The sequence below is a fragment of the Rhodamnia argentea genome, chromosome 2 (genome assembly GCF_020921035.1).
Source record: "Rhodamnia argentea isolate NSW1041297 chromosome 2, ASM2092103v1, whole genome shotgun sequence".
Taxonomy (NCBI): Eukaryota; Viridiplantae; Streptophyta; class Magnoliopsida; order Myrtales; family Myrtaceae; genus Rhodamnia; species Rhodamnia argentea.
Genome location: NC_063151.1, coordinates 29,890,624 through 29,913,512, shown reverse-complemented (window position 1 = coordinate 29,913,512; position 22,889 = coordinate 29,890,624). Strand labels below are relative to the sequence as shown.

Genomic DNA, 22,889 nt, shown 5'->3' with positions numbered 1-22,889 from the left:
CCCCCTCAAGTTAGTGCATAAATATCAAAGAGCCCCAACTTGTTACACAAAGTAATCACTCTACTACCCCGCAATGACTTAGTAAAAAGATCGGCAAGTTGATGCTCGATCCGTGTGCATTGAAGTGTTATTTCCTTGTTCTAAATCTTTTCTCGCACAAAATGACAATCTACTTTAATATGCTTGGTGCGCTCATGAAAAACTGGATTTGAAGCAATATGCATAGCGGATTGGTTATCACAACACGTAACCGAGGGAGCTGATGATGGCATGCTGGGTTTGGATAACAACATCCTCAATCAAAGTAACTCGCTAGTCACATGAGCCATGGCCCAGCTCAATCGGCATCGTAGTAGCTAGTGACACTAAGATGTCCATGATTTTTTAACAAAAGGCCTTTACCTAGTGCTCTCTTCAAGTCCTTAACAACACGTAGTACTGCCTCCCAATGTGTCATGCGAGGAGCACTCATAAACCGACTAATCACGCTAACAACAAAAGAAACATCCGGTCTAGTGACAGTTAAATAGTTGAGCTTGCTCGATACTTGCCCGGATCATGAAGTAAGTCTTCATGTTCTACATCAAGCTTCACATCAGAATCCATTGAAGTATCGATAGGCTTCGCTCTAAGAAAATCAACCTCACTCACAATGTCCAGAACTTATTTCCATTGTGATAATGAGATACCATCACATGAGTAGCCCACCTCAATGCCTAAGAAATACCACAGAGAACTCATATTTTTTGTGCCGAACTATGTTTGTAAAAAATGTTTCAACTTTTATATATCTACAGAGTCACTACCGATTATGATAATATCGTCCACATATACAATCATAAGCACACACCCCCTAGGGGAAGTGGAGCTAAACACCGAATGGTCCACGGTTACATCCCCTTGACCGGTGATATGGGACCGTGAATCGTCAGCAAAAGTAACAGGACTAGGAGACATAGAAGTAATATCGGACAATAAGTTAGAATTACCGGTTATACGATTGGTGGCACCCAGGTCTACGACCCAAGAAGTGGGCGCAAGAGAGAGTAAACAAGACGGATTACCTAAAGAAGACTGTGTCAAAGTAGCGATAGAAGCAGATGAATCTACCACTTGGTTGGGATAAACTAAGGACTCATACTCGGCATGAGACAACATAATAGTGCTAGGCAGCTCTTGTGACCGATCGGGAACTTTCTTCACTTGAGATTCAACAACATCGACATAAGTAGCCCGTGGTCGAAGCTTGGGATGTAGGGTATAACAATAAGCTTCGGTGTGGCCAGCTCGGCGATAGTAGTGGCAATAACGAGAATTTCCGGAACCCCTAACTCCATCACGGCCACGACCGGGAGAGAAATCGGATCTGCCACGACCACGATGACCGCGCCCCCCGCCTCCACTACCGCCGGACGATTGAGAAACCATAGCACTTGCTATAGGCGCAGAAGAGAGGGCGGATGATGAGTTAGGCGTGTACCAAAGGACCCGAGAGAAGACCTCATCAACCGATGGAAGAGTGTCTTGAGAAATAATTTGCCGTCGTAGAGCGGGATGAGTAGGACGAAGCCCTCGGAGAAATAACATAACTCTCATGTCCTCTTAACGCTTGGCCAATTCTTTAATGTCATTAGTAGCAGGCAAATAAGTATCTAGCCTGTCGCAAAGAGTGGTGAACCTGGAATAGTAATCTAATATATATATATATATATATATATATGTATGTATGTATGTATGTATGTATGTATGTATGTCTCATGCACTACATCGGAAACACGGGTCATATTATTTCGACACGAAAACATAAGAGCACACTTGTCACAAATAGCTTTGGCTGATGTACATCGCATAAACTAAAGACTAATTTTGAAATCCATGGTATTCCACAATAATGTCCAAATGGTAGCATCGCCGGAACGCCAATCATCCACCTTCGCTTTATCCGAAGGTGGAAGAGAAGTTAGATAACTCTGCTTCTTGGCAGCCAAGAGATATGTCTCAACTGTCATAGACTAAGAAGGATAATTGATCCCATCTAGTTTTATAGAACTCAACTTCGGATTAGTAATACTAGTGTTCGGGCTCACAACGGGTTCACTAGTAAACACTCTAGCAGTAACTCAATAATAATCAGTGAACTTAACCTTGGCAAATGAATAATCAAATACAATTGTAACTATATCACCACCTAATAAAGTCCCCATGACCCAAGAACATCATCAATCAACCACTTGCATTAGCAAATGGATTCGATAATATCGATGTCACTATATATAACCACTTGTCCCTTCAAGAATCAACAATTGAATTCCATCACTCCACAATAAAGGCTCCAAATATCACGGTTAGAGGACAAATAGCCATTCCTTTCATTAAAATCTGCTTACGTAGATCAAAGGGCAACACAAAAAATACAGCTATGCGTGGAATGAAGAACGGCATGGGACAACCTCAAATCATGGCTTGTTGGCATGGGGGACACTCGTCGGCTCTAGATCGGGTCCCGCCGGTGCCGGAATAGGCCTTGCCGGCTTAAGTGATGCGGGTTAACGCCCTTACAAGGCTGGGTGAGGTCGGGTCTAAGGTCACCCGCCTAGGCAACGTCGGGAGGCGCTAGCACGGGCCTTGCCGGCGCCAAAATAGGCCTTGACGGCCTAGGCGACGCCGGTCGATGCCCCTATAGGGTGGGGCGTCGTCGTTTTTGACTCGTTGGATCCGTGCGACACCAAATCTGGAGGTTCTGAAGGTTCGGGTGAGTTGGTGATATGATTTTCAAGGGTTTAGGGTTAACGGTAGTTGACGGTAGTGGTGAGTGGTTGATATGTTTTCCTAGGGTTTAGGGTTGATGGTGGGGAGTGGCTCTGATACCATGTGAACAATAAACGAAAGAGAGCAATTTTTGTTATGCTAATAATATTAGATTACGTCCATAATGTATAGCTCACTAATACTAAATAAGACTAAATTACCCTTGCTAACATAATTAACGTTTTAGCACACGTGAAAGAGAAGTATATAATTTCAAGATAAAGATGTAAATCCAACGAAGCAAGTTAGTATGAAAGATAAATCAATTTGGTATGGCTGCTGGATACTCACTCATTCTATAAAGACAAGTCTGTCATAACATACAAGCACAATTGGCGGCTTATCATCGATTCTTGCATCAACATCAATAATGAGGACACGCCTAGATTTCTATCTTCGGTAGTTATGGCTTTGCTAAAAGACGGCGCGCTCCTAAATTCGACATTCTTAGCATCACCACCATATAAAAGTAACAACAACACCAATGAGTTGAAAGAGCATATAAAACTATCTTGTAAATTCTAGATCTATTTCTAAATTGGAATAGAAGAGCACCCAAACTTAGATTTAGCTCACTCTGTGTCAAACGTGGTAGAACGAGGGTGAGATTGTAGGCGATGGAAGATATACTTCATTACTCGGATGAGTATGGGACGAGGAAGGAGATGAGTTTGTCATAAAATACGGATCATCGATCGCGCATTCTCGTACAACTTTATTCCATAGGAGCCGCAGGTGCAAGCGATTTAAGGCTCAAGCCAACATTTGACACGATAAGAACGAGCGGCATGTAAATTTTCTCACGAGAAACTTAATCGATGCACGCCGTGCGGCTTTTTGAAAGCACGGCGAGTCGGTTCTTGATCGGAACAACCCGTTGTAAATTTGATCGGCTCGTAGCACGGCAGCATCTTTTCCTCCTTTGGGAGAGAGAGAGAGAGAGGGAGAGAGAATCTGCAAGGCTACCACGTGGCATATCAGAAGATCTTGTTTCTATTGGCCTGAATTTCATCTACACGGCCCGACATTTCCTGGGGCCCACCGAGGCGGTGAATTTCCGACAGGGCCCCACGCGGTGAGTTTTCGAGTTCTCGATCCTCAACCGATTACCAAACTCCCAAACTACTTCCAGGATATTTCCTCGCGATGCCCGAAAACTCGATTTAATTAGGTGACCCCACGGATTAATTTCCCCCCACAAAAAGAAAAAACAGGAGTTGGACTGACCACCAGATTTTGCAACTGTGCAAATTTTGAAAGCTAAAATTTTTTTTTTTTTGAAGACTCAATTTTAGTAAGCGCTTTCATGAAGGTAATTAATGGCCTTAATTTAAGAAATAAAAGGCAGAAGCTTTAGAAAAAGCAACGAAAGGTAACGGACCCAAAAAAAGGAAAAAGGAAAAAAAGAACAAACAAAGAATAAAAGGAAGGAAAAAGCGAGGATTTACAACACTGCCACTGCCTCGAGTGGGGGGCCCACCGTCTTCCGTTGCTCCTCCTTCTCCTCCTCCTCCTCGGCTCGTCTCTCTCTCCCTCTCCCTCTCCCTCTCTTGTCTCGACTCGACAGTCACCTCGTTCCTTCTTCTTCGATATGTTTACGTTCCCTGCTGCTGGTCGGCACGGCACGGCACAGCGCGAGTCGTCCTGTCCTGGCAGAGCGAGCTCAGTGCGTTGACTCGAGCGAGTTTCGGTCGGTTTCTCGACTCGAGCGTTAGGAAGAGGAAGGGGGGGAAAAAAAAAAGCGAAATTAGGCCCTGCTTTTTCCAATAAAGCCCGTAAGCCGGGGGAGGGGCATGAAAAGGGGAAATCCAATTTTCTTCTTTTTCCCAATTTTAAATAAAGAATGGTAATAAGGTGCCTACTAAATATCTCGAATTCTCAGCATTTCTTTAAAGGAAAAAAGAAAGCAATCGTAACCCCTCTGCCTTCCCACTCTGCAACCCTAGCATTGTTGCTGCTCCTCCGACTCCCACCCTCTGCTCCCTTTTTTTGCCAATTTATTGGTAAGTTTGTCGCAGTTTTTTTGGCCGTTTTTTTCCCGACTATTTCCCTTTTAACCGTGTTTTTTTTGGGCATTTTTAGGCCTTAATTCCCGTGAAATTTAATTATTTTCCAGAAATTTGTTTTCTTTCTTCGTTTTTGTCGATTTTTTTACCTGAATTTCTCGCATGATCTACTGCTCAATGTCGGAAAATCGCTTGGTTTTGCTTTTCCCAGTGGAGTCGGAAAACATGCCGTGTAATTTCTGGAGATAATTCTTAGTGATTGTGACTTTTTCTTCGGATTGCGAGAGATTTTTGCTTGGAATCTAGGAATTCCGAGGTTTTTAGGGTCTACATGTTCCCAAATTTTGATCTTTGTCGGAGTTGTTCTTAGTGCAGTTCTTCTACTCTTGCCGATATTTTCTGCGAAAGGTTTTTTTGGCTTACGGAGCAGAACATGCTAATTCTTCTTCGTAAAGCTCTCTTCTTCAAGAATTACCTTTTCTCTCGCTACCATTCTGCTAAAAATTTAAGCTTTGGGGAGTTGAGCTTCGAAGGTTTAGTGTTTTCCGTCGCTGATCTCGTGGAAGAGATTTTTTTGCAGGTGTTTCTATGGAGATTTAAGAAAACCCAGAACGGCAGAAATGTCAGGATCTGAGACAGGAGTCATAGCAAGCAGAGGAGACCCCTTCCCGGTCGGGCTCCAGAAGGCTTCCCTGCCGTCACAGCCGGTGGTGCAGAACATGCGCTTGGCCTTTAGCCCCGACGGGACAGCTGTCTACAAGCCCGCCACTGTCTCGTCACCCTCCTACAAGCCCCCCTCTGCCGCCGGGAACGGCGGCGCCGCGGAGGCCGCCTCAATGGATGGAGGTGGTCCTGCCGCGCTGGCCCACGGGATCAACATGAATGTTGGCGCGGAGCCGGCGAAGAAAAAGAGAGGAAGGCCCAGAAAGTACGGGCCGGACGGCACAATTGCATTGGGCCTCACGCCGGCGGCCCCGGCGAGCACGGTGGCGCCAGCTGGCGGAGGGTTCTCCTCCCCGCACCCGGTTTCCACAGTGGCTCCCCTGACGTCGGCGGGCGAAGGGTCGGGCCCTGCATCGCCGAATTCGTTCAAGAAGAGAGGGAGGCCTCCTGGTTCTAGCAACAAGAAACGGCAGTTGGAGACTCTAGGTAACTGGAAAACATGCGATGCGTACGTGGGTGTTCAAACCTTTCTCGGATCTGGGTCTTTGACTTTTGCAATTTTTTCAGAAAAAGTTGGTGTCTGATCTGGTGGTGCTCGTTCAGCTGTCTGAAGTCATGTGGCCTCTCTCTTTTATGCTAATTCTCCTGGTTTCCAACTTGGGTGTCTGATTGGCTAACCAAATGGCTGATTGGTCGTTGTTGATACATGATGCTGTGCATTTGCGTGGGTTTGTGGATACCATTTCACTAGGATACGTCTTTAAATAAGGGAAAGCAAGCGGGTATCTGCTGCAACTTGGGGGGATCTGTTGTTGCGGTCTTACTTCAGATCTTTTAGGTCGAATGACTTCCGTACCCCTTACTTCTTGTTCTGCAATTTCCCATTTTTCTGGCTTTGGTTTATGTGGACCTTGCCTTGTGTTATTCCTATGCTTACTTGGTGAGGTCAGGTGCCTTGACGGTCTTGGTTTATGCGACTTTAAACGTCGGGGAATTTGCTTTATGAAGATTTTGACTTCTTCCCCCAATGCTTCGTTTCTTTGATTCAGGGGAGTGTTCCTTTTTTTGGGGCTGGATATCCAAACTGTTCATTGCTATATACCTTTTTGTGTGTAGTTTTTCGTGCTTATGATTTCTTTTCTCCTTTCGATTAAGAGAGTTCTCAAATGTGTTTTTTTTTTTTGTATGAAGAATACAAAGGCCTACCTTTCTTGTTTATGGTTTTGCCTGGGAATAAGGTGACTGACTGATTAGAAAATCTTCTTGCAGGATCACTTGGAATTGGATTTACACCACATGTGATCACTGTTAAAGCTGGAGAGGTTCCCTTTGGCCCTTTCAATTTTCTTTTCATGTTTTCTCGGGCTGCATCTTTTCTGTGGAATTTGTACTAGTGATTCCGGAATATTGTCATTTGAGCCATGAATATTTTCTGGTTTATTTTGATAAAACCTTCATAAGGTTACTGAATTACATTCGTGTATAAGACTGGCCATTTCACATGCTAACTAATTAAATCCATTATGTTGTGATTGGTCTTCAACTAAATTCCAAATCAGTCTTCTTTGTGCACTGGTTGGTTCTTCTGCGCTTTGAGTACAAATGCTTGGAAATTTTTCCTGTTGAGTTCAACATAAATGGGTAGCTTTGAGCTAATTCCTTAACCTACATGATACCGGAAGATCCTAATGACGAGTGGAAATATGTACATTGATTAATAGATTTGTATTCACGATATCTTTCTCTTTAATATAGGATTGTTGAAGCTGTTCCCTGCAAAAATTGATAACTAGATATATGCTAAAAGTATATGTGGCCAAAACAGCACGCCTTTACCCACTAGAAACTACAACAAGCACATGAAGTCAAAACATTGAGCAAATTTGGCCTATAGATAGTAATATTGCTTTTCTGTCAAGCTTCTGTTCGTTGACCTCCAAAATTTTTCTGTATGGTTAAGTTGATTTAGTGAGTTGGTGTTTCAGGATGTTTCCTCCAAAATAATGTCGTTTTCTCAACATGGTCCGCGGGCCGTTTGCATTTTATCAGCTAATGGAGCCATATCGAATGTGACCCTCCGCCAACCTGCTATATCTGGTGGGACCGTAACTTATGAGGTTTGTGAGACTGATATAATTCTCTCCTGGTCTTGGAGTTGATATTGAGATTTTTAAGCAATGAGTTGTCAGCGTCTGGACCCATCAGTTTTTTTCTAAAATATTACGCCCTCATGTATTTTCAAACCGAATAATGCTCCATCTGACTAGGAAGTCTCTCTTTTTAAGTGTTACTTTTATTTACTCATCTATTATTTTCGGAATATTTTTTGAAGTGGAATGATTGAAAGAAAGAATAATATCTGTGGCTCGTCCAAGAGGAAAACTGAGATCCTGATTTGTGGGAATTGTTCATTGAAATTCTGTTGAATCGCGTACTTTCTTTCCTCTTCCTTTTGTGCTCAACTGTTAAACTACTGACTGCCATTTGGATCATACTCCAACTAGCCGCATGTTCTTTTTGGTGCATGGAGAGCACTAGGGATTTAGGATGGACGCTGTCTAGTTGTACTCGTCAGTACAAGAAACTGAAACCAAGCACATATAATGTTCGGAGAGTTGAGGAGGAAATATTGTGGGTCACATCATCGAACAGGAGAAGTTGATAGTCTTATAGTTCAATACAAGTTTTCTGGTTTGGTTGTTATGTGAGGCCAAACTGATATAATAGAAAGAGTAATGCCAGGTGTACTAAGATTGGTTTACAGAATTTGTATATTGAGTGATGTAGGATACTGTGAGTGAGTATTTAAATAAATGGCCATAACCCAACAAGAGTCGGCCATACTGGTTTATTCATTATTCATAAGGAAAATGCTGGTCGAACCCGTACAACTTTGCTCTATACACCTTGGCCCTATTTAGGAATAGCTATTAAATACCTGTAACATTTCTTCTGGCCATTTAATCCATCTATAGCTACAACCTCTTTGCTCAGCATCTTCATGTCCAGATTTAAGCCTTCTATATTGCTTTCTGTTGGCATTTGCATTCCGAAATCTTTGTTGCTGGCATTTTTTTACTTGTATGGGTTGAACCAGAATGAACTTTTGCGCAAAAGTAATCACAATAAAGCATCTGTTGTAGCACTTAGCTTCTCTCATTTTTATGATTTCTTTTAATGCAGGGGCGATTTGAAATACTGTCGCTCGCTGGTTCATTTTTGTTATCAGAGAGTGGTGGTCACCGAAGCAGAACTGGAGGTTTAAGTGTGTCTTTGTCTGGGCCAGATGGTCGTGTTTTAGGGGGAGGGGTCGCGGGTCTACTAACTGCTGCCTCCCCTGTTCAGGTTCTTTTTACTCTTTGTACACCTCTTTGTTTGTAGGAGAGAAACTTACAGAACCTTAGATTCAGAATCTCTGTTTGTGTGGTAACTCCACTCATTTATATTTTGAAAATAAATTTCTTCGTTAACTTACAATCTGGTCTGGCCCAAATCTGTGGTGAAGCAACAGTAGAGATGTACTAAGAGAAGATGTTTGGAGGCCAATGTGGGGTAAAGAGATATTTTTTCAAATTTAGCTGAGTACAGGAGGTTCGAGTTTTCTAGCATCTCATAACTTTCTGTCTTAAATTTTACCTTGTGCTTGGCTTAGCGTGCATCACGAGTTTTAGGGAAATAGTCTAATTTGATGTTTATGTTCTCGGTTGCTGCAAACTTATGAAGTGTGCTTTGTGTTCTACATTCCAGGTGATCGTGGGAAGCTTCATCGCTGATGGTCGCAAAGAATCAAAGTCAGCAAACCACGCAGAACCTTTTCTAGGCACAGCGAGGATTGCATCGTCTGGTGGGTTTACAGGGGCCAGCAGCCCGTCTCATGGGACTCTCAGCGAATCCTCTGGCGGCCCAGGAAGCCCGCTAAACCAGAACACAGGAGCGTGCACCAACAGCACCCAACAAGCCTTGCCCATTGTGCCCTGGAAGTAAATCACCTCTCGTCTAGTTAACCTAATTTGTGTGGTAGGCTCCGCATGCTGATAAATAGATGGCTAATCTATGTGATCGTCATTCGTTGCCTCTAGTAGTGCGAGTCCTTGCATGAGATTCTTAGAATAAGGACTCCATAGTGTGTTTGGCATATGTGAATTAAGTAGATAGCCGCCTGTTATGTTTCACCACGGTGTTTGGTCTAATGCTAGAGATTCGCTTTTAGAGTTTTATGATTAGAAGCTTTCATTGATGTGAGATCGGCGAACCTCGTGTCATATGGTCCCCCATGTATTTATGGTATCGGTTTGACGATGGATGATGCTGGAAGGGGATTCTTATCGGCTAATTTGATTTATGAAGTATGATTTGTTGCTTTTGAGTGGAAAACTGAGGCAAAGGTTCTATGAGTTTTTTTTTTTTTGATGAGTTGCATGTACTTTATGATAAGTGATTGAAGTCCGAGAATGACCAGAACTTTATCCAATTTGACAAATCCTTCATTTCCTGATCGAATTCTGGTTGTATCTGTGAGCGGGCCAGAGTCGAAATATATTAAGTAGTATCTCATAGTTTGAATCAGTAAAATGACATCATAATTGCCTACTTCGGAGAGAACAGCAGATGTTCTAGCGGGAACGGGTCGGTAATGAATACTTCCGGAGAGCCTGAGGAGTTATTGGATCCCTGAACTGGAACCCTGCTCGTGTTGTGTTCTTTTTTCGTCGGCAAAACGCTTTCATTCGTTGGTTGAGGAAATCATAAAAAAAAAAAAGTCTTAAATTTGTTATAATTTCGTCAATTTAGTTATAAATTTTTTATGTTTATGCTAATTCAATTCATCCGATTAATATCGGATTTGCATATATGACGTGACAATGTTTTTTTTAATTTTTTTTACTTTTTTTTTAGAAGCTCCTTGTGGAAGATCAATTGAAAGAGGTGACCGTTGGTAGCATTGATTGAGAATTTTTTTTTTTTCTTCTTTTTCTTTCTTCAGCCGGTTGCCGGATTGGCAACCGGCCAAAGGTGAGGGAGAGAGATGAGCTTGCCCAGCAACGTCGCTGGATCGGATCGGAAACTTCCCATCTGATGAACCTGAAATATTGACCATCCCATTCCTTCAACACGCTTGTACTCCTGGAGGGCACGAAAGAAAGAAGGTACATGTTATGCTCGCTCATTCCGCTAATGGATGTGGTCAGTGACTCATTGGAACGACATTACTATTTTACTCTCTCTCTCTCTCTCTCTCTCTCTCTCTCGTACTTTTTGAACACGTGGGTTTAATTTCAAGAACCCAAACAAACGTCCAGTGGACCATCTGGTCCTTGAAAACGTTCAGAAATCTTGAAACCGACAGCTCATGTATGACCACTGACGGAATTAATCAAGAACAGAGAGACGACTCAAACCTGAGCAGTTCCTTAAAAGGCTTAAAGGGAGATAAAAGGAAGAAACTACTCGGCATGGTGGATGGATTTCCCCGTAAATTTTCTCCGTATTTCCTCTCTCCGAAGAAGAAAAAGATATATGAAGAACTTAGGGCCTTTGGCAAGGGAATGTAGAATCTGATCAGCTTTGGCTAGCGATTGCTGGGTAGGCAGGTGTAGTAGCCTCCCGCGCCTGAAGTCACATAGAGGAAGCTTCGGCCTTCTACTAGGTGGATCTGTGCATTACACAGTATCTGATAACCAACTTGTCCATCTAGTACGAATGTTATCAGACAGCGTGTGAACTCTAGGGCAAGACGAAGACTTTCATGTTTACCACTTTCATACTTCCCAATGACTTCCGCAATTCAACAGGTGTTTTTTAGTCACAACAGATGTAAGTAGCCAGTCCCTGTTAAACTTAAGGCAACGATGCAAAACATTTGCATCGCACGATGGATTTTGTATGTTGGAGTTTAGTGGACCCACTCAGTTATACACTTTTTTGAATTGGTACACATTCAGTTTGTTTGGTCAATTTTGTCCGAAAATCGCTAACATGAACAGTCTTTAATTTGCACGGTCAGCTGTGGATATTTTTTTACAATTTTTTTTGTTTACTTTTTTTCTTTCATTTGGCCGGCCATTGGCAAGAGCCATGACCCTCGGTCATTGGTCTTTGGCAACAATCACTTTAAAGAGCCATTATCGGGGAAAAGTACTAAAAAATTCTTAAATCTATTGCGTTGATACCAATTTAGTCCTAAACCTTTAAACTGAATCAATTTAGTCATAAACATTTTTCAGTGATACCAATTCAGTTCATCCAGTCAATTTTTGCCGAAAATCGCTAAAGTGGATGCCAATAGTTTACATGGTGTGGTCGGCGATGCCATTGACATTTTTTTTTAATAATATCTTGTTAAAAAATTATATTATGAGTTATATTTTTCTTTTTTGCCATACTTTTTTTCTTTTAACAACCCTCGCATGCCAAAGTGAAATAAAAAAAAAAGAATGAAAGAAAGAGAAAAAAATTAATTAAAAGTGTTCAAGTCGGCGCCGGCCGTTCTACGTGGCGCGACCAACGTCCACGTCCGCAATTTTCGATGAAAATTGGCCGGATAGACTAAATTAGTATCAATACAAAAATGTTTAGGACTAAATTTGTTCAACTAAAAAATTTAGTATTGAATTGATATCAATGCAATAAATTTAAAACTTTTTTGGTACTTTTCCCCGCCGTTACCGTGATCCTTGGCTAACTAGACCCAGTTAGTGTGAGATCTTTAGTTATAACCAAATAAGCGATTCTTTCCCTTATTGGCTTGAAACTTCGCCACTCCTGCCAAAACTTCATATGAGGGCAAACGAGTTCCACGGTACCATTGATGAACCCCGTTTGCTTTAATGTTGCAGGTTATAGATGTCAATCACAACAAGATTGCGGGTGCATTCACGGATTGGTTGGAACCCTTCCTCAACTACGAGTCCTGATTCTCAGACTCGGATGAATTCTCCGGCACAGTGAACAGTCCGATGACCGATCGGACCTTAATGTTAAGAATTTGGACTTGTCTGAACAGTAACTTCGCCGGTGCTTTTCCTACCGAGCACATTTGTTGTAATATTAATGCGGAATCATAACTGAATTTTGTAAATAAATCAATACGAAATCATCGGAGTAACGAACGAGGTATAACAAGGACATATGAATAAGCCGACATCGGGTATCACTTCATTCGAGATGTTTTAACGAAGAGTATATTTATTGTAAAGAAGATAGAGAAAACGGAGAAACTTTCATATGATGACTAGGTATCTTCTTTTGGCAAAACTCAAGTTGTACTTGAGCACAATTTGTATCTATAGAGAGTGAGCGCCTGCAAGGCATTAAGACAACAATATGGATGAAGAGTACTATGGCTTAGATATAAATCGTGCTATGATGAAAAAATGTTAAATTATACGTCGGGTTTAAGCCTTTTACGGGATTCGACCCCGTTAGAGGACGTCCACCCGTTTATTAAACCGAATCTAATAGAGCGAAAAGACATATCCATCCATTTTCTATTTTGAATTACGAATTTTTTCTTGAAGCACACGCAAGTCCACGTGATGGTAACTTTTTTTTTGGGGGGGTCAAACTCGTGGTGGTACCTGTTTTTGGAGGATTGTATCACGTTTGACCGGATGTGGACTTAATTTTCAAAGACCTACAGTAATTTATTCTCTTAGACTTAGAGGAGACTTAGAGGGCCAAACAGTAATTTTCCTGCAGAAGCCGCACGGTTGAGGACCATACAGTTATTTTGTGATGAATTGATATCTCTCAAGTCTTCTTTCCCAATTTAGAATTAATTTTGGATTTGCGCCCGCTAAATTCTTAATTCCCTACCCTCCATGCATCAACGATGATAAACTCATATCATCCTTGAAGACGAAAGAAGCTTACTCGAATCAGTCGTGTTGTTCGACGAATCATACTGAAAATAATTTCAAATAAATCTTGATTTAGATGAGTCATATACATCGAGGTATTAATTTTGATAATTGATCAGTTTTTCAAACTAAAACTACTTATGTCAATGGGCAGTGGAGGTGGATTGCAATCCGTATGCAAGCATATGGATATTTTATAACAGGCGACTATGGGACTATGTCATGAAAATATAAAGAATGAATTGGAAGAAATGGAATTTTTGAGCCGTGAATTCATCTTTTTTAAAGAAATTATTTTTCCATGATGTTGTTAATGGTTATTAGCAAAATCCTCCAAGATATAACAAAATTCGGAATGAGGATATTAATTGCGGTTCTAATATTTCTCCAAAAACTCTCAAAGAAAAACAATTGAAAACAATGGCCATAGTTTTTTTGAAAAGTAATGAAAATGAAAGTTGTTCTTAAAGATAATGTATGTCTATTAGCGAAGAGAACACAATTCTTCATTCCGAAAACTGTAAATTCGGACACAGTTCCTCATGTCCAAAATCGATTAATTCGGACGCATCTTCATGTCTAAATAACAGTAAATTCGGATACTTCTTTTTGAAGGTTGTAAGAGACCCCAATAACAATTAGAGATAAATAAATAATTAAAAAATTGAAATTGAAATTAATAAAAATAACTGCAATTCCTAAATGAATAATCTGTTTCGGACACATCGGTTAATTTATTACTATAATTTTGAAAATTAAAAAATAATTGTTGATTAGTGTCAATTCTGAACCACGATTGTACAAACGTGCTAAGCGCACCTATTAATCGCACAGTGCACACCCCCACATAAATATAATGAGGTTTAGCTCAATTGACCAATTTCTTCATTTGAAAGACTATAATAGCCTTTTACTAATAAAATATTTTACACTTTCCCATCTAACCTATATGGGATATGAAAAATGTATTTTTATTTTTTATTTTTGTAAAAAAACAAACATCAACAGACTCAACCCCCTATCGACCCATCCCAAAACATAGAAATGTGAGGCGGCGTGATTTGCCCAACGTCCATTAGAATCGGTGGCTCCAACGATCCTATCATCAAGTTCATAGTCGAGGCCACGGGGACCATGGTCCACCCTTCCGAAGCACTCGAGCCGAATGTAGTGCTCGCTCTCATCTCAACGATCCCCGAGGTTCATGCAATTGGAAGCATATCCTCATCTTTCAAAAACAGATCTATTTGATTGGTGGCCCAATTAACGCCGAGATCTCCCATCCCATTTGCGGTGGCCGCGATACACATCGAAATTCAACTCGTTCGAACAGTATCTATCTTTGACAAAAAAAAAAAAGGATTTATCTATTTAATATTAATCATGCTAAATGTTAATTAATCTATTGAGCAGAGGTAGAGACAATATAATGGCTTATGTAACTTTCTTGGTATCTTGGAATGCCGCCTAGGAGAAAATGATGTGCGGTCAAAATCTTTTGTTAATTAGGAGATGTGGGGCTTCATACTTTGTTATTTCATTAGTAAATTTCTGTATCATTTATAAGTTTTAGGACTTTGAGCGAACGTATCTTTACAAGAAAACAAAAAGAATCAATTTTGTATTCCGAATTAGAAATCTTTTCTTGAAGCACACGTTAGACCGGGGTATGGATGGATGGTTCCAGGACTTCTCTGTTATAAAAATCTTTTCTTGAAGGACACGCTTGACCGGACGTGGATGGATTTTTCAATGACTTTTCTACTTTTTTCTTTTTTGTCGGAAAAGACTTTTCTACTCCGAAGTGGACGTCTCCTTGCCACATCTTGATTTATTCTCCTTGAGGGCCATACAGTAATTTTCCTTCAGAAGCCAAACAGTAAAGGACAAAAGAGCAGCCGCCCGAGGACAAATAAAAATGTTTTATTTGTAAATATTTTGGATTTAGGTGTATCCTTCGTGAAAAAGAGCCGCCGGCCGAGAAGAAACAAAAGGTGTTTTCTTTACAAATGCTTTGAATTCTACTGTTGAAAAAGCACTTGCTCGAGAGCGATTATAATATTAATTTTTCGACTATGATTGATTATTTATTAATGGCTTTCTTCGCGATATCAATATTTAGACCGAATCAAGTAAATATTTGATATTTTTTTTTTTTTTTGTTGTTAATCAATCTTTGTTGTCATTTACTGTTCATCATTTATTTATAAAATCCTGCCTGTTATCGCATTAATAGAACAACGTACGAGAGTAAGAACAAAAAAGTTTTGTCTTTGGCCGGCGAGTACAAAAAAGTTGACGGAGTTCTATATAAGCAGAGAAGCTCAGCTCAAAAATTGTCAAACCAAGTTTTGTCTTTGGCCGGCGAGTACAAAAAAGTAGACGGAGTTCTATATAAGCAGAGAAGCTCAGCTCAAAAATTGTCAAACCAAGCCGAGTTTGAAACTCATCTTAAGAAAATCAATTTGAGCCGTCGCTCCCTTAGTGAGAATAAAGATGAGCGCCACTGGGCTCGAATCGGCCACAAAGCCACACGCTGTTTGTGTTCCATTCCCACTGCAAAGCCACATCGGGGCCATGCTCAAGCTAGCGAAGCTCCTCCATCGCAAGGGCTTCCACATCTCCTTCGTCAACACCGAGTTCAACCACCGGCGGCTGGCCAGAGCCCGAGGCCTCGAGTTCGCGGACGGAACGCCGAGCGACTTCCGGTTCCTGACGATACCGGACGGCCTACCTCCTTCGGACGCGGACGCGACGCAGGACATCGCGACGCTCTGCGAGTCGACGAGGAGCCATATGGTCGCCCCCTTCGGCGACCTCGTATCGAGCCTGGTCTCGAGCCCGAGCGTCCCGCCGGTGACTTGCATCGTCTCGGACGGGGTCGTGACGCTCACCACGAGTCCTGCGGCTTCAAAATTTGGGATTCCACTCATACACTTGTTTACTGTAGCCGGTTGTACCCTCATGGCGGTGAAGCACTTGCGAGCCCTCAGAGAAAACGGTCTTGCGCTACTCACAGCCACAACCACAGGTAATGCATAAGGGTAATGTCGGAAATGACGAGAAAAATATGTTTGAGTTCCAATTAATACAAAAAAAAAATTTAACATTAAATTGATATAATTATTATAGGTTCAAATTATTTTTTGGTTAATTTCCCGAGCGGAGAACTGTCGTGCTCAATGGGCATCATCTCGGCTCCTACTCTTACGGGGGATCCTTTGCTCGTGTGCCTACTTTACTAACTTTTTCTAGGTCAGCAAGCTTTTTACATTTTTCTCTGCATATCTCTAAATAATTTTGACTTTGATCACAACATAAGCTAGAATTTGTTAAACTTTTTTCTTTTTTGGTATCCAAAATTTGTTAAACTTCACTTGGCAAGGAATTACACATTATTCCATTCTCCTGGAAATTAATTTATCGGTCAAATCATTTTCCATTATGACTTTGATCGGACATGAAGAGCGTAATACTATGGAGTAGATCTCCAAGACTTGCATTGTATGTGATTTGTGACTTAGAATGCATTCAAGAGCGAGGAAAAGTCACCTTAATGAAATTTTCCACCGTTTGATGATTTTGCAGATGAATCGCAATTTATGAACGCATATGGGAACACCCCTATCGATTGGATCCCGGGATTGAAAAACATGCGGGTGCGCGACATGCCCAACTTCTTCCGAATCCCTGGCTCCGACGACGCCGTGTTCGATTTCTCCGCCGATGTTGCCGATAGGATGGGCGATGCCACAGCAACCATCGTCCACACCTTTGAGGCGCTCGAGGCAGACGTGCTGCATGCCCTCTCCTCGATGGTCCCTAGGGTTTATGCGGTCGGACCACTTCACCTGATGATCGATCGAATCGCTCCAGAAAAATCGTTCCCCTCGAAACACATTGAGTGCAATCTCTTGGAAGAGCACGACGAGTGCCTCCAGTGGTTGGACACGAAGGAGCCCAAGTCCGTGATCTATGTGAACTTTGGGAGTGTAGCGGTCCTGACGCACCAACAATTGGTTGAATTTGCGATGGGACTGGCTAATAGCAACCAGTGTTTCTTGTGGATCTTGAGGCCGGATGCAGTGAATGGAGACGCAGCGATTCTTCCCGAAGAATTCGTGGAGGAAACAAGAGAGAGGGGCTTTCTATCTGGGTGGTGCTCGCAAGAGAGAGTGCTGTACCACCCTTCGGTCGGAGGGTTCTTGACGCACTGCGGCTGGAACTCGACCATCGAGAGCTTATCAGCCGGAGTTCCGATGCTGTGTTGGCCATGCTCTGGAGACCAGCAGACGAACCGCAAGTACATCTGTGATGATTGGGGGGTTGGGTTGGAGATGGATGGCGATGTGAAGAGAGATGAAGTGGAGAGGCTGGTGAGGGAGTTGATGGAAGGAGAGGTGGGGAAGAAAATGAGAAGCAAGGCCATGGAGTGGAAGAAGTTGGCGGAAGAAGCAGCCGGTGAAGAAGGGTCGTCTTCCATGAATTTGGACAAGTTGCTAGACCAGGTTTTGTCTACATGATGTAGTTTGATATTTTTCCTCTTTTTTTGGGTCTAGGATATTTATGCGCTATGTTTACTCGTTTTCTAGTTGAAGGAGAAGAGTTTCTTCAATAAAGTCATAAAAAATATTTATTTGGTGACAATACCAAAGCTTACAATAAATCATAAAAAAATAAAATTCACATATTCATAAAATTGATATATATATTTATCCAACAAAAGAACGTCTAACTCAAAAGCTGAATAGCTATGTACAACTCATACAAAAAGATCTCCCTATCAAAAAGTCCTCATGCTGACAATACACTCACGTCCTAATTGTGGCTCGCTGAAGAATCTGAAAAGTACGTAAGATGAAAGGAATGGCTACCACGACTCAGGAAATAATATATTTCTTTTAAGCGGATCGAACAATCACTATGGATATTTAATATTACAAAACATAACTCATTTACATCAAAGTCGTAATATAACAAACCTTTATGACCAAAACAAATTATATATTACTTCAACATATCCATAGCAAAATTATTCACTTCAATCAATAATATCGAAACAAAAATCAATGTTTCAACTCATTGATCAATCTCATCGAAAACACACATCAATGGTCCATCCGTTGACCAATCTCGTGTTCAAGTATCTAACCATGGTCAAGTATAACACCCCATGACAAAGGCAATCAAGATCCCTCTTGGCAAGATCTCTAACTATAATGCCGGTGGCTCGGCTAAAAAAGATACCCTAAAGCTAGTATAAGCATATCTACAAACCGCTTAAATGGAGCACCACACCCACATCGTTCAATATCCATGAACCATTTAAGGCAATCGACGCAAACCGTAATCAAAAGATAAATTTCCATTTCAAAATGACAAAACGACACTAAATGCTCGATCATGTTTTAGGCAACAAAGATGTCATTTCTTAACTCACAACATATTTTAGTACTTATCGTTTTTTAGATATGAGTTTACAAACACAAAGAAGAAGTAGTAACACTCACTTGGGAAAGCCGAAAATCAACCTATGATGATTATTCGAGCCGACGCACTTGTCTTCCTATCAAATAATTAAAAAATAGTCTGAAAAAACTTAGTTAAACGAGATTCTAATGAATGACTCGGCTAAACCAAGCCCATCCATTGATAAAATGATACATACGTGCCAACGAAAAGCTCCCCGATAGCGAAAACACATTACTCTCTGCTATGGACAGCTTGCGCCTTGAAATCTTTTGGGCCAAAACTTCCTCCATCGAACTTCATTTCAAGCAAAATTATAGTCAATTTAAAGCTCTTTTGAAGCACTGCAAAACCCCTGGCTTAACTGACCCAAAAGACAGACGAAAATGGGAACAAACATCACTAAAAATAGAATTTCATGACTGGTCGACAATGTGCACCGAACTTTAAAAATTCGCTCCAATCAAACTGTAACCCCAAATGGATTTCCGCCAACTTCCACGACTCCATAACACCCTAATATTATACGCAGCTTGAAAACGCCTCAATTGAATGCACAACTCAGAATTGACATAGCTCGGAATTTAAACCTTAATTTCGAAAATTCCTTCGATTAGACGAATAGAGGTTTTGTGTACTCACTTAGCGTTGTGAAAATTCGGCTCCGGATCGAGAACGTGTTAAGGATTTCTCTCTTTATTCTGTTCTTTCCCTCTTTTTCCTCTCTTGGTTGAGCTCCTCCCTTTTCTTCTTCTTGTCTTCGCCGATTCTTCTTCATCAATCGAAGAAGAAAATTAAATGATGGGCTGGGCTGAGGCTATGGAAGACATGGCCTGGGATTGGGTTTTACAAAGATCTGTTAGTTAGGCCCAGTTTGGCCAGAGACCCTTCCCCAATTGCGAGTTCCGGTTCTCAGGTCCAACAAATTCTCTGGCTTGACGAAGACTCCTGTGGCTCATCATCCCTCACCCAAGTTGAGAATCTCCGACCTTTAAAAGAATCACTCCACCGGTCTTTTGCCAAGTACGTCGTAAACCATTCCAAAGCTCATTTCTTCCGAACGTTTAAATATTCCGGCAATAACGTCAAGGTTTCCATACCTTCTTCTCCAGCGAATCTCGCGCTGCTTGAATGGGTGGACTTTTCTTCAAATAAGCTCAAGGGTGCGATTCCTCTAAAGTTGGACTCTTGACATCTCTCTCATTAAAACTATCTTACCGTCCTATAGCACAGGGGAACTGTTTCGATACATTTAACAACAATTTTGACCTTAAGTTACTTATCATGCTCAGACATGAAGCTCAACTACCGCCGCGTTCTAAAACTATTGAAGAAGATGGTATGGATGGACGCGAGTGGAAGATTGAGGGGACGGATTATGGATGCGGACTAGTCCGTGGACTATCCAAAGGACATGTCACGATTCGACTTATGAGACCCGCATGGTTTGTGATTTTTTTTTTTTATGCCGAACTTTGTGGAAAGAAAATTTGGACACGGCATTTCGCGAGTCGGTTTCTCATCTAGACCACCTATTTCTACCTATGATTTCTAGTGGGAAGAAGGTATTTCCTTCGATATCCATTACGATTAACGACTGATGGGTACAAGAGGACTTTCATCGAAAGACAGAAAGACGTTAAATCGGTCGCTTTCTAGAGGATAGAATACAAGGCCATTCGAAATCCTTTTGGTTCAGATTCTCATATGAGTATCGCTAGCCTAACGTTACTATTAGGTAATGGTGCAATCCAAATCACATATTGGGAAAGAATTGATTCTTATTTTAAGAAACAGATCTACTCATATCATTCAAATGGGAGAATTGAAGGCGGAGAAGCCACCGTTCCATTTGCAAGACTTACCACACCCTCAACTAACCATTTCCCCTTCTCAGATTATGAATCCATACTGGTACAAGCTACGGCATTTCAAGCACCCTGCTCCATCACCCTGGCTTGGAATTAGTGACAAAGTTACACTCCATGGTTGAGATGCTGGTCAGCTGCCAAATCTTACTTTCTCAAGAATCGCCATCCACGCAAAAATTTATGTGCAAAGCGATAGAGCCATAAAACAAGTCAAACCACATATAATGAGAAAGCTGGGTAGAATAGGCTTTAATGGTTGCATCGCCAGTCGAAATCTGCACGTTCTCATTTCTTTTACATGAACACTGAGCTCCTAAATGTTTACTTAGCTACAAAACATTATATTTCATTAAATGAAAAAGATTAGTTTAGTTATTTAGATGTACTAATTGAAGATCGCAATTACTGAATTGGTTTCCCTATAAGATAAAATCCGCAAAGTTAGTTCTTTCATTTCTTACACCAAGAGTTGTAGCATAAACATGGTTGATCCATCCGACATCGGAATAGCTCATAAATCATTAAAGTTAATTTTACGGCGACTTAATGAAATCATAAACAAGGGATAAACTGGAAATCCTAAAATGTGAATGGTAGTGTGACATGTATTGAATGAATTGACTTCTTTAAACGCCCAATAGCAACAATCTTTTGTCGACACACTGGCCAGCAACTATGATGTAGTGATAGAAACAACCGACTTGAATGGATGTAATTAAATATTAATCTCTGTTAATATGCTATTGATATAAAATAACCCATGTATTAAATATGCGTAATTGTATAACTATGAATAAATAGATTGAAATGTCTCGTGCAGTATAAATAAGCAGGTCACTATGACCAAAAAAAAAAGCAGGTCACGAAGCTCAAATGTTACATCACATAACTATCTGATTATTTGCAAGAGTTAATGAACTTTCAAAGCGTATTGCATGTAATATTGTGTATTGTTTTATCTCGTTTGGCTTGGTGTCTAGTCGTTTCATGTTGTCACAATCGTGTTAAAAGTTTGAGCCAATGAAATAGGAATCAACTAGATAATATATGGTCTACAATATACAAAATGCACAATGTGAGACTTTTCCAACACCTCTCACACGGGCACTTGAATATGCTCAATAAAATTATACCATGTCTTAATTTGGTGATATTGGATCTTGGCATTGCCACATAAAAATTGTAGATGCTAATAATCAATTACGAAAAATTATTGAAAAGGTCATAAGCCTATTGCGATTGTACCAATTCGGTTCTAAATATTTTCTTTTGTGCCAATTGAATCCCAAATTTTTTACGTTTGTGACAATTCAGTCCATCCACCCAAAAAAATTGGACGTGGACGCCATCCCTCTACGTGATACAACCGATGCTAAAGTGGATAATTTTTAATAATATTTTAACATTTTTAAAAATATTTTTATGTTTTTTCCTTTTTTATTTTCTATTTTTTTCCTTGAAAGTGGCCAGTGAGGGACACCGAGCCCGGCAGCTACTGTCGAGGGCTGGAACGCCCTTGCCGGTGGCTGGGGAGAGCTTGGGGACCTCACTAGCCACTTTAAAGGACAAAAAGAAAAGAAAAGAATCAACAAAATTTGATAAAATATCGAATTGCAGCTTGTTGAAGCTTATGAGTCCGAGCCAAGGGCAAATAAATGCACTTAGAATAATTAGTGAGATAGAATTAACTTACCACAATAGGTATACTATTACAAATAAAATAAAGAAGATCTTCAGCCTACCTCGAAAGGATGCTTTTCTTGAGGTTGTTCTTGTCCCTAAGTTTTGATGTAATTGGAAAAGAGCTACTGCTTATGCTTCACCTTGCTTGCTTGGAGTTAGCTCCTTAATGCGGACTAGAATCTATGGCTCTTTGATTAGGATTTTCAATAGCTTTTGGGGACCAAAGAGCAGAGTAAGCTCTCGTGAGGGTCTTCCTTTTATCGGAATGAATTAGATCATGGTTTTTTTTCGATTTCTAAAAAGAGCCATGGAATCGAATGCATTTCTTCATCAACGCTTGATAAAAAATTGTCCATGTTAGCGCCGATCACACCACATAGGATAGCAAATGTCTATACCAACGATTTTCGGCTAAAATTGATCGGATAGACCGAGTTAGCACAACTGCAAAAAGTTTTGGATTCAATTGGCTAAAACAAATATTTAAGACTAAATTGGCACAATTACAATAAATCTAAGATTTTTTTTTT

General features: G+C 40.9%; 2 protein-coding genes across 6 annotated transcripts; both read left to right on the top strand.

Moving 5' to 3' along the window:
- The first annotated feature begins 4,409 nt into the window (after positions 1-4,409).
- On the top strand, positions 4,410-9,851 carry LOC115739389 (AT-hook motif nuclear-localized protein 10-like). 4 transcript variants are annotated; one of them, XM_030672455.1, is made up of 6 exons: positions 4,410-4,498; positions 5,395-5,963; positions 6,747-6,799; positions 7,463-7,594; positions 8,661-8,822; positions 9,225-9,851. In XM_030672455.1, exons 2-6 carry the CDS (start codon positions 5,435-5,437, stop codon positions 9,459-9,461), a joined length of 1,113 nt encoding a protein of 370 aa, XP_030528315.1. In that variant the 5' UTR covers positions 4,410-4,498; positions 5,395-5,434; the 3' UTR covers positions 9,462-9,851. The 4 variants fall into 4 exon arrangements, with proteins under 4 accessions (XP_030528315.1, XP_030528306.1, XP_048130543.1 ...); XM_030672446.2 differs by lacking the exon at positions 4,410-4,498 and adding an exon at positions 4,668-4,811; XM_048274586.1 differs by lacking the exon at positions 4,410-4,498 and adding an exon at positions 4,953-5,069.
- Positions 9,852-15,775: 5,924 nt separating this feature from the next.
- Positions 15,776-22,530, top strand: LOC115739354 ((R)-mandelonitrile beta-glucosyltransferase-like). 2 transcript variants are annotated; one of them, XM_048274449.1, is made up of 4 exons: positions 15,776-16,367; positions 16,925-17,863; positions 18,758-18,759; positions 22,519-22,530. In XM_048274449.1, the coding sequence occupies exons 1-2, from the start codon at positions 15,833-15,835 to the stop codon at positions 17,857-17,859; spliced, it is 1,470 nt and encodes a 489-aa protein (XP_048130406.1). In that variant the 5' UTR covers positions 15,776-15,832; the 3' UTR covers positions 17,860-17,863; positions 18,758-18,759; positions 22,519-22,530. The 2 variants fall into 2 exon arrangements, with proteins under 2 accessions (XP_048130406.1, XP_030528251.1); XM_030672391.2 differs by lacking the exons at positions 18,758-18,759; positions 22,519-22,530 and having other exon boundaries at positions 16,925-17,871.
- Positions 22,531-22,889: the final 359 nt, after the last annotated feature.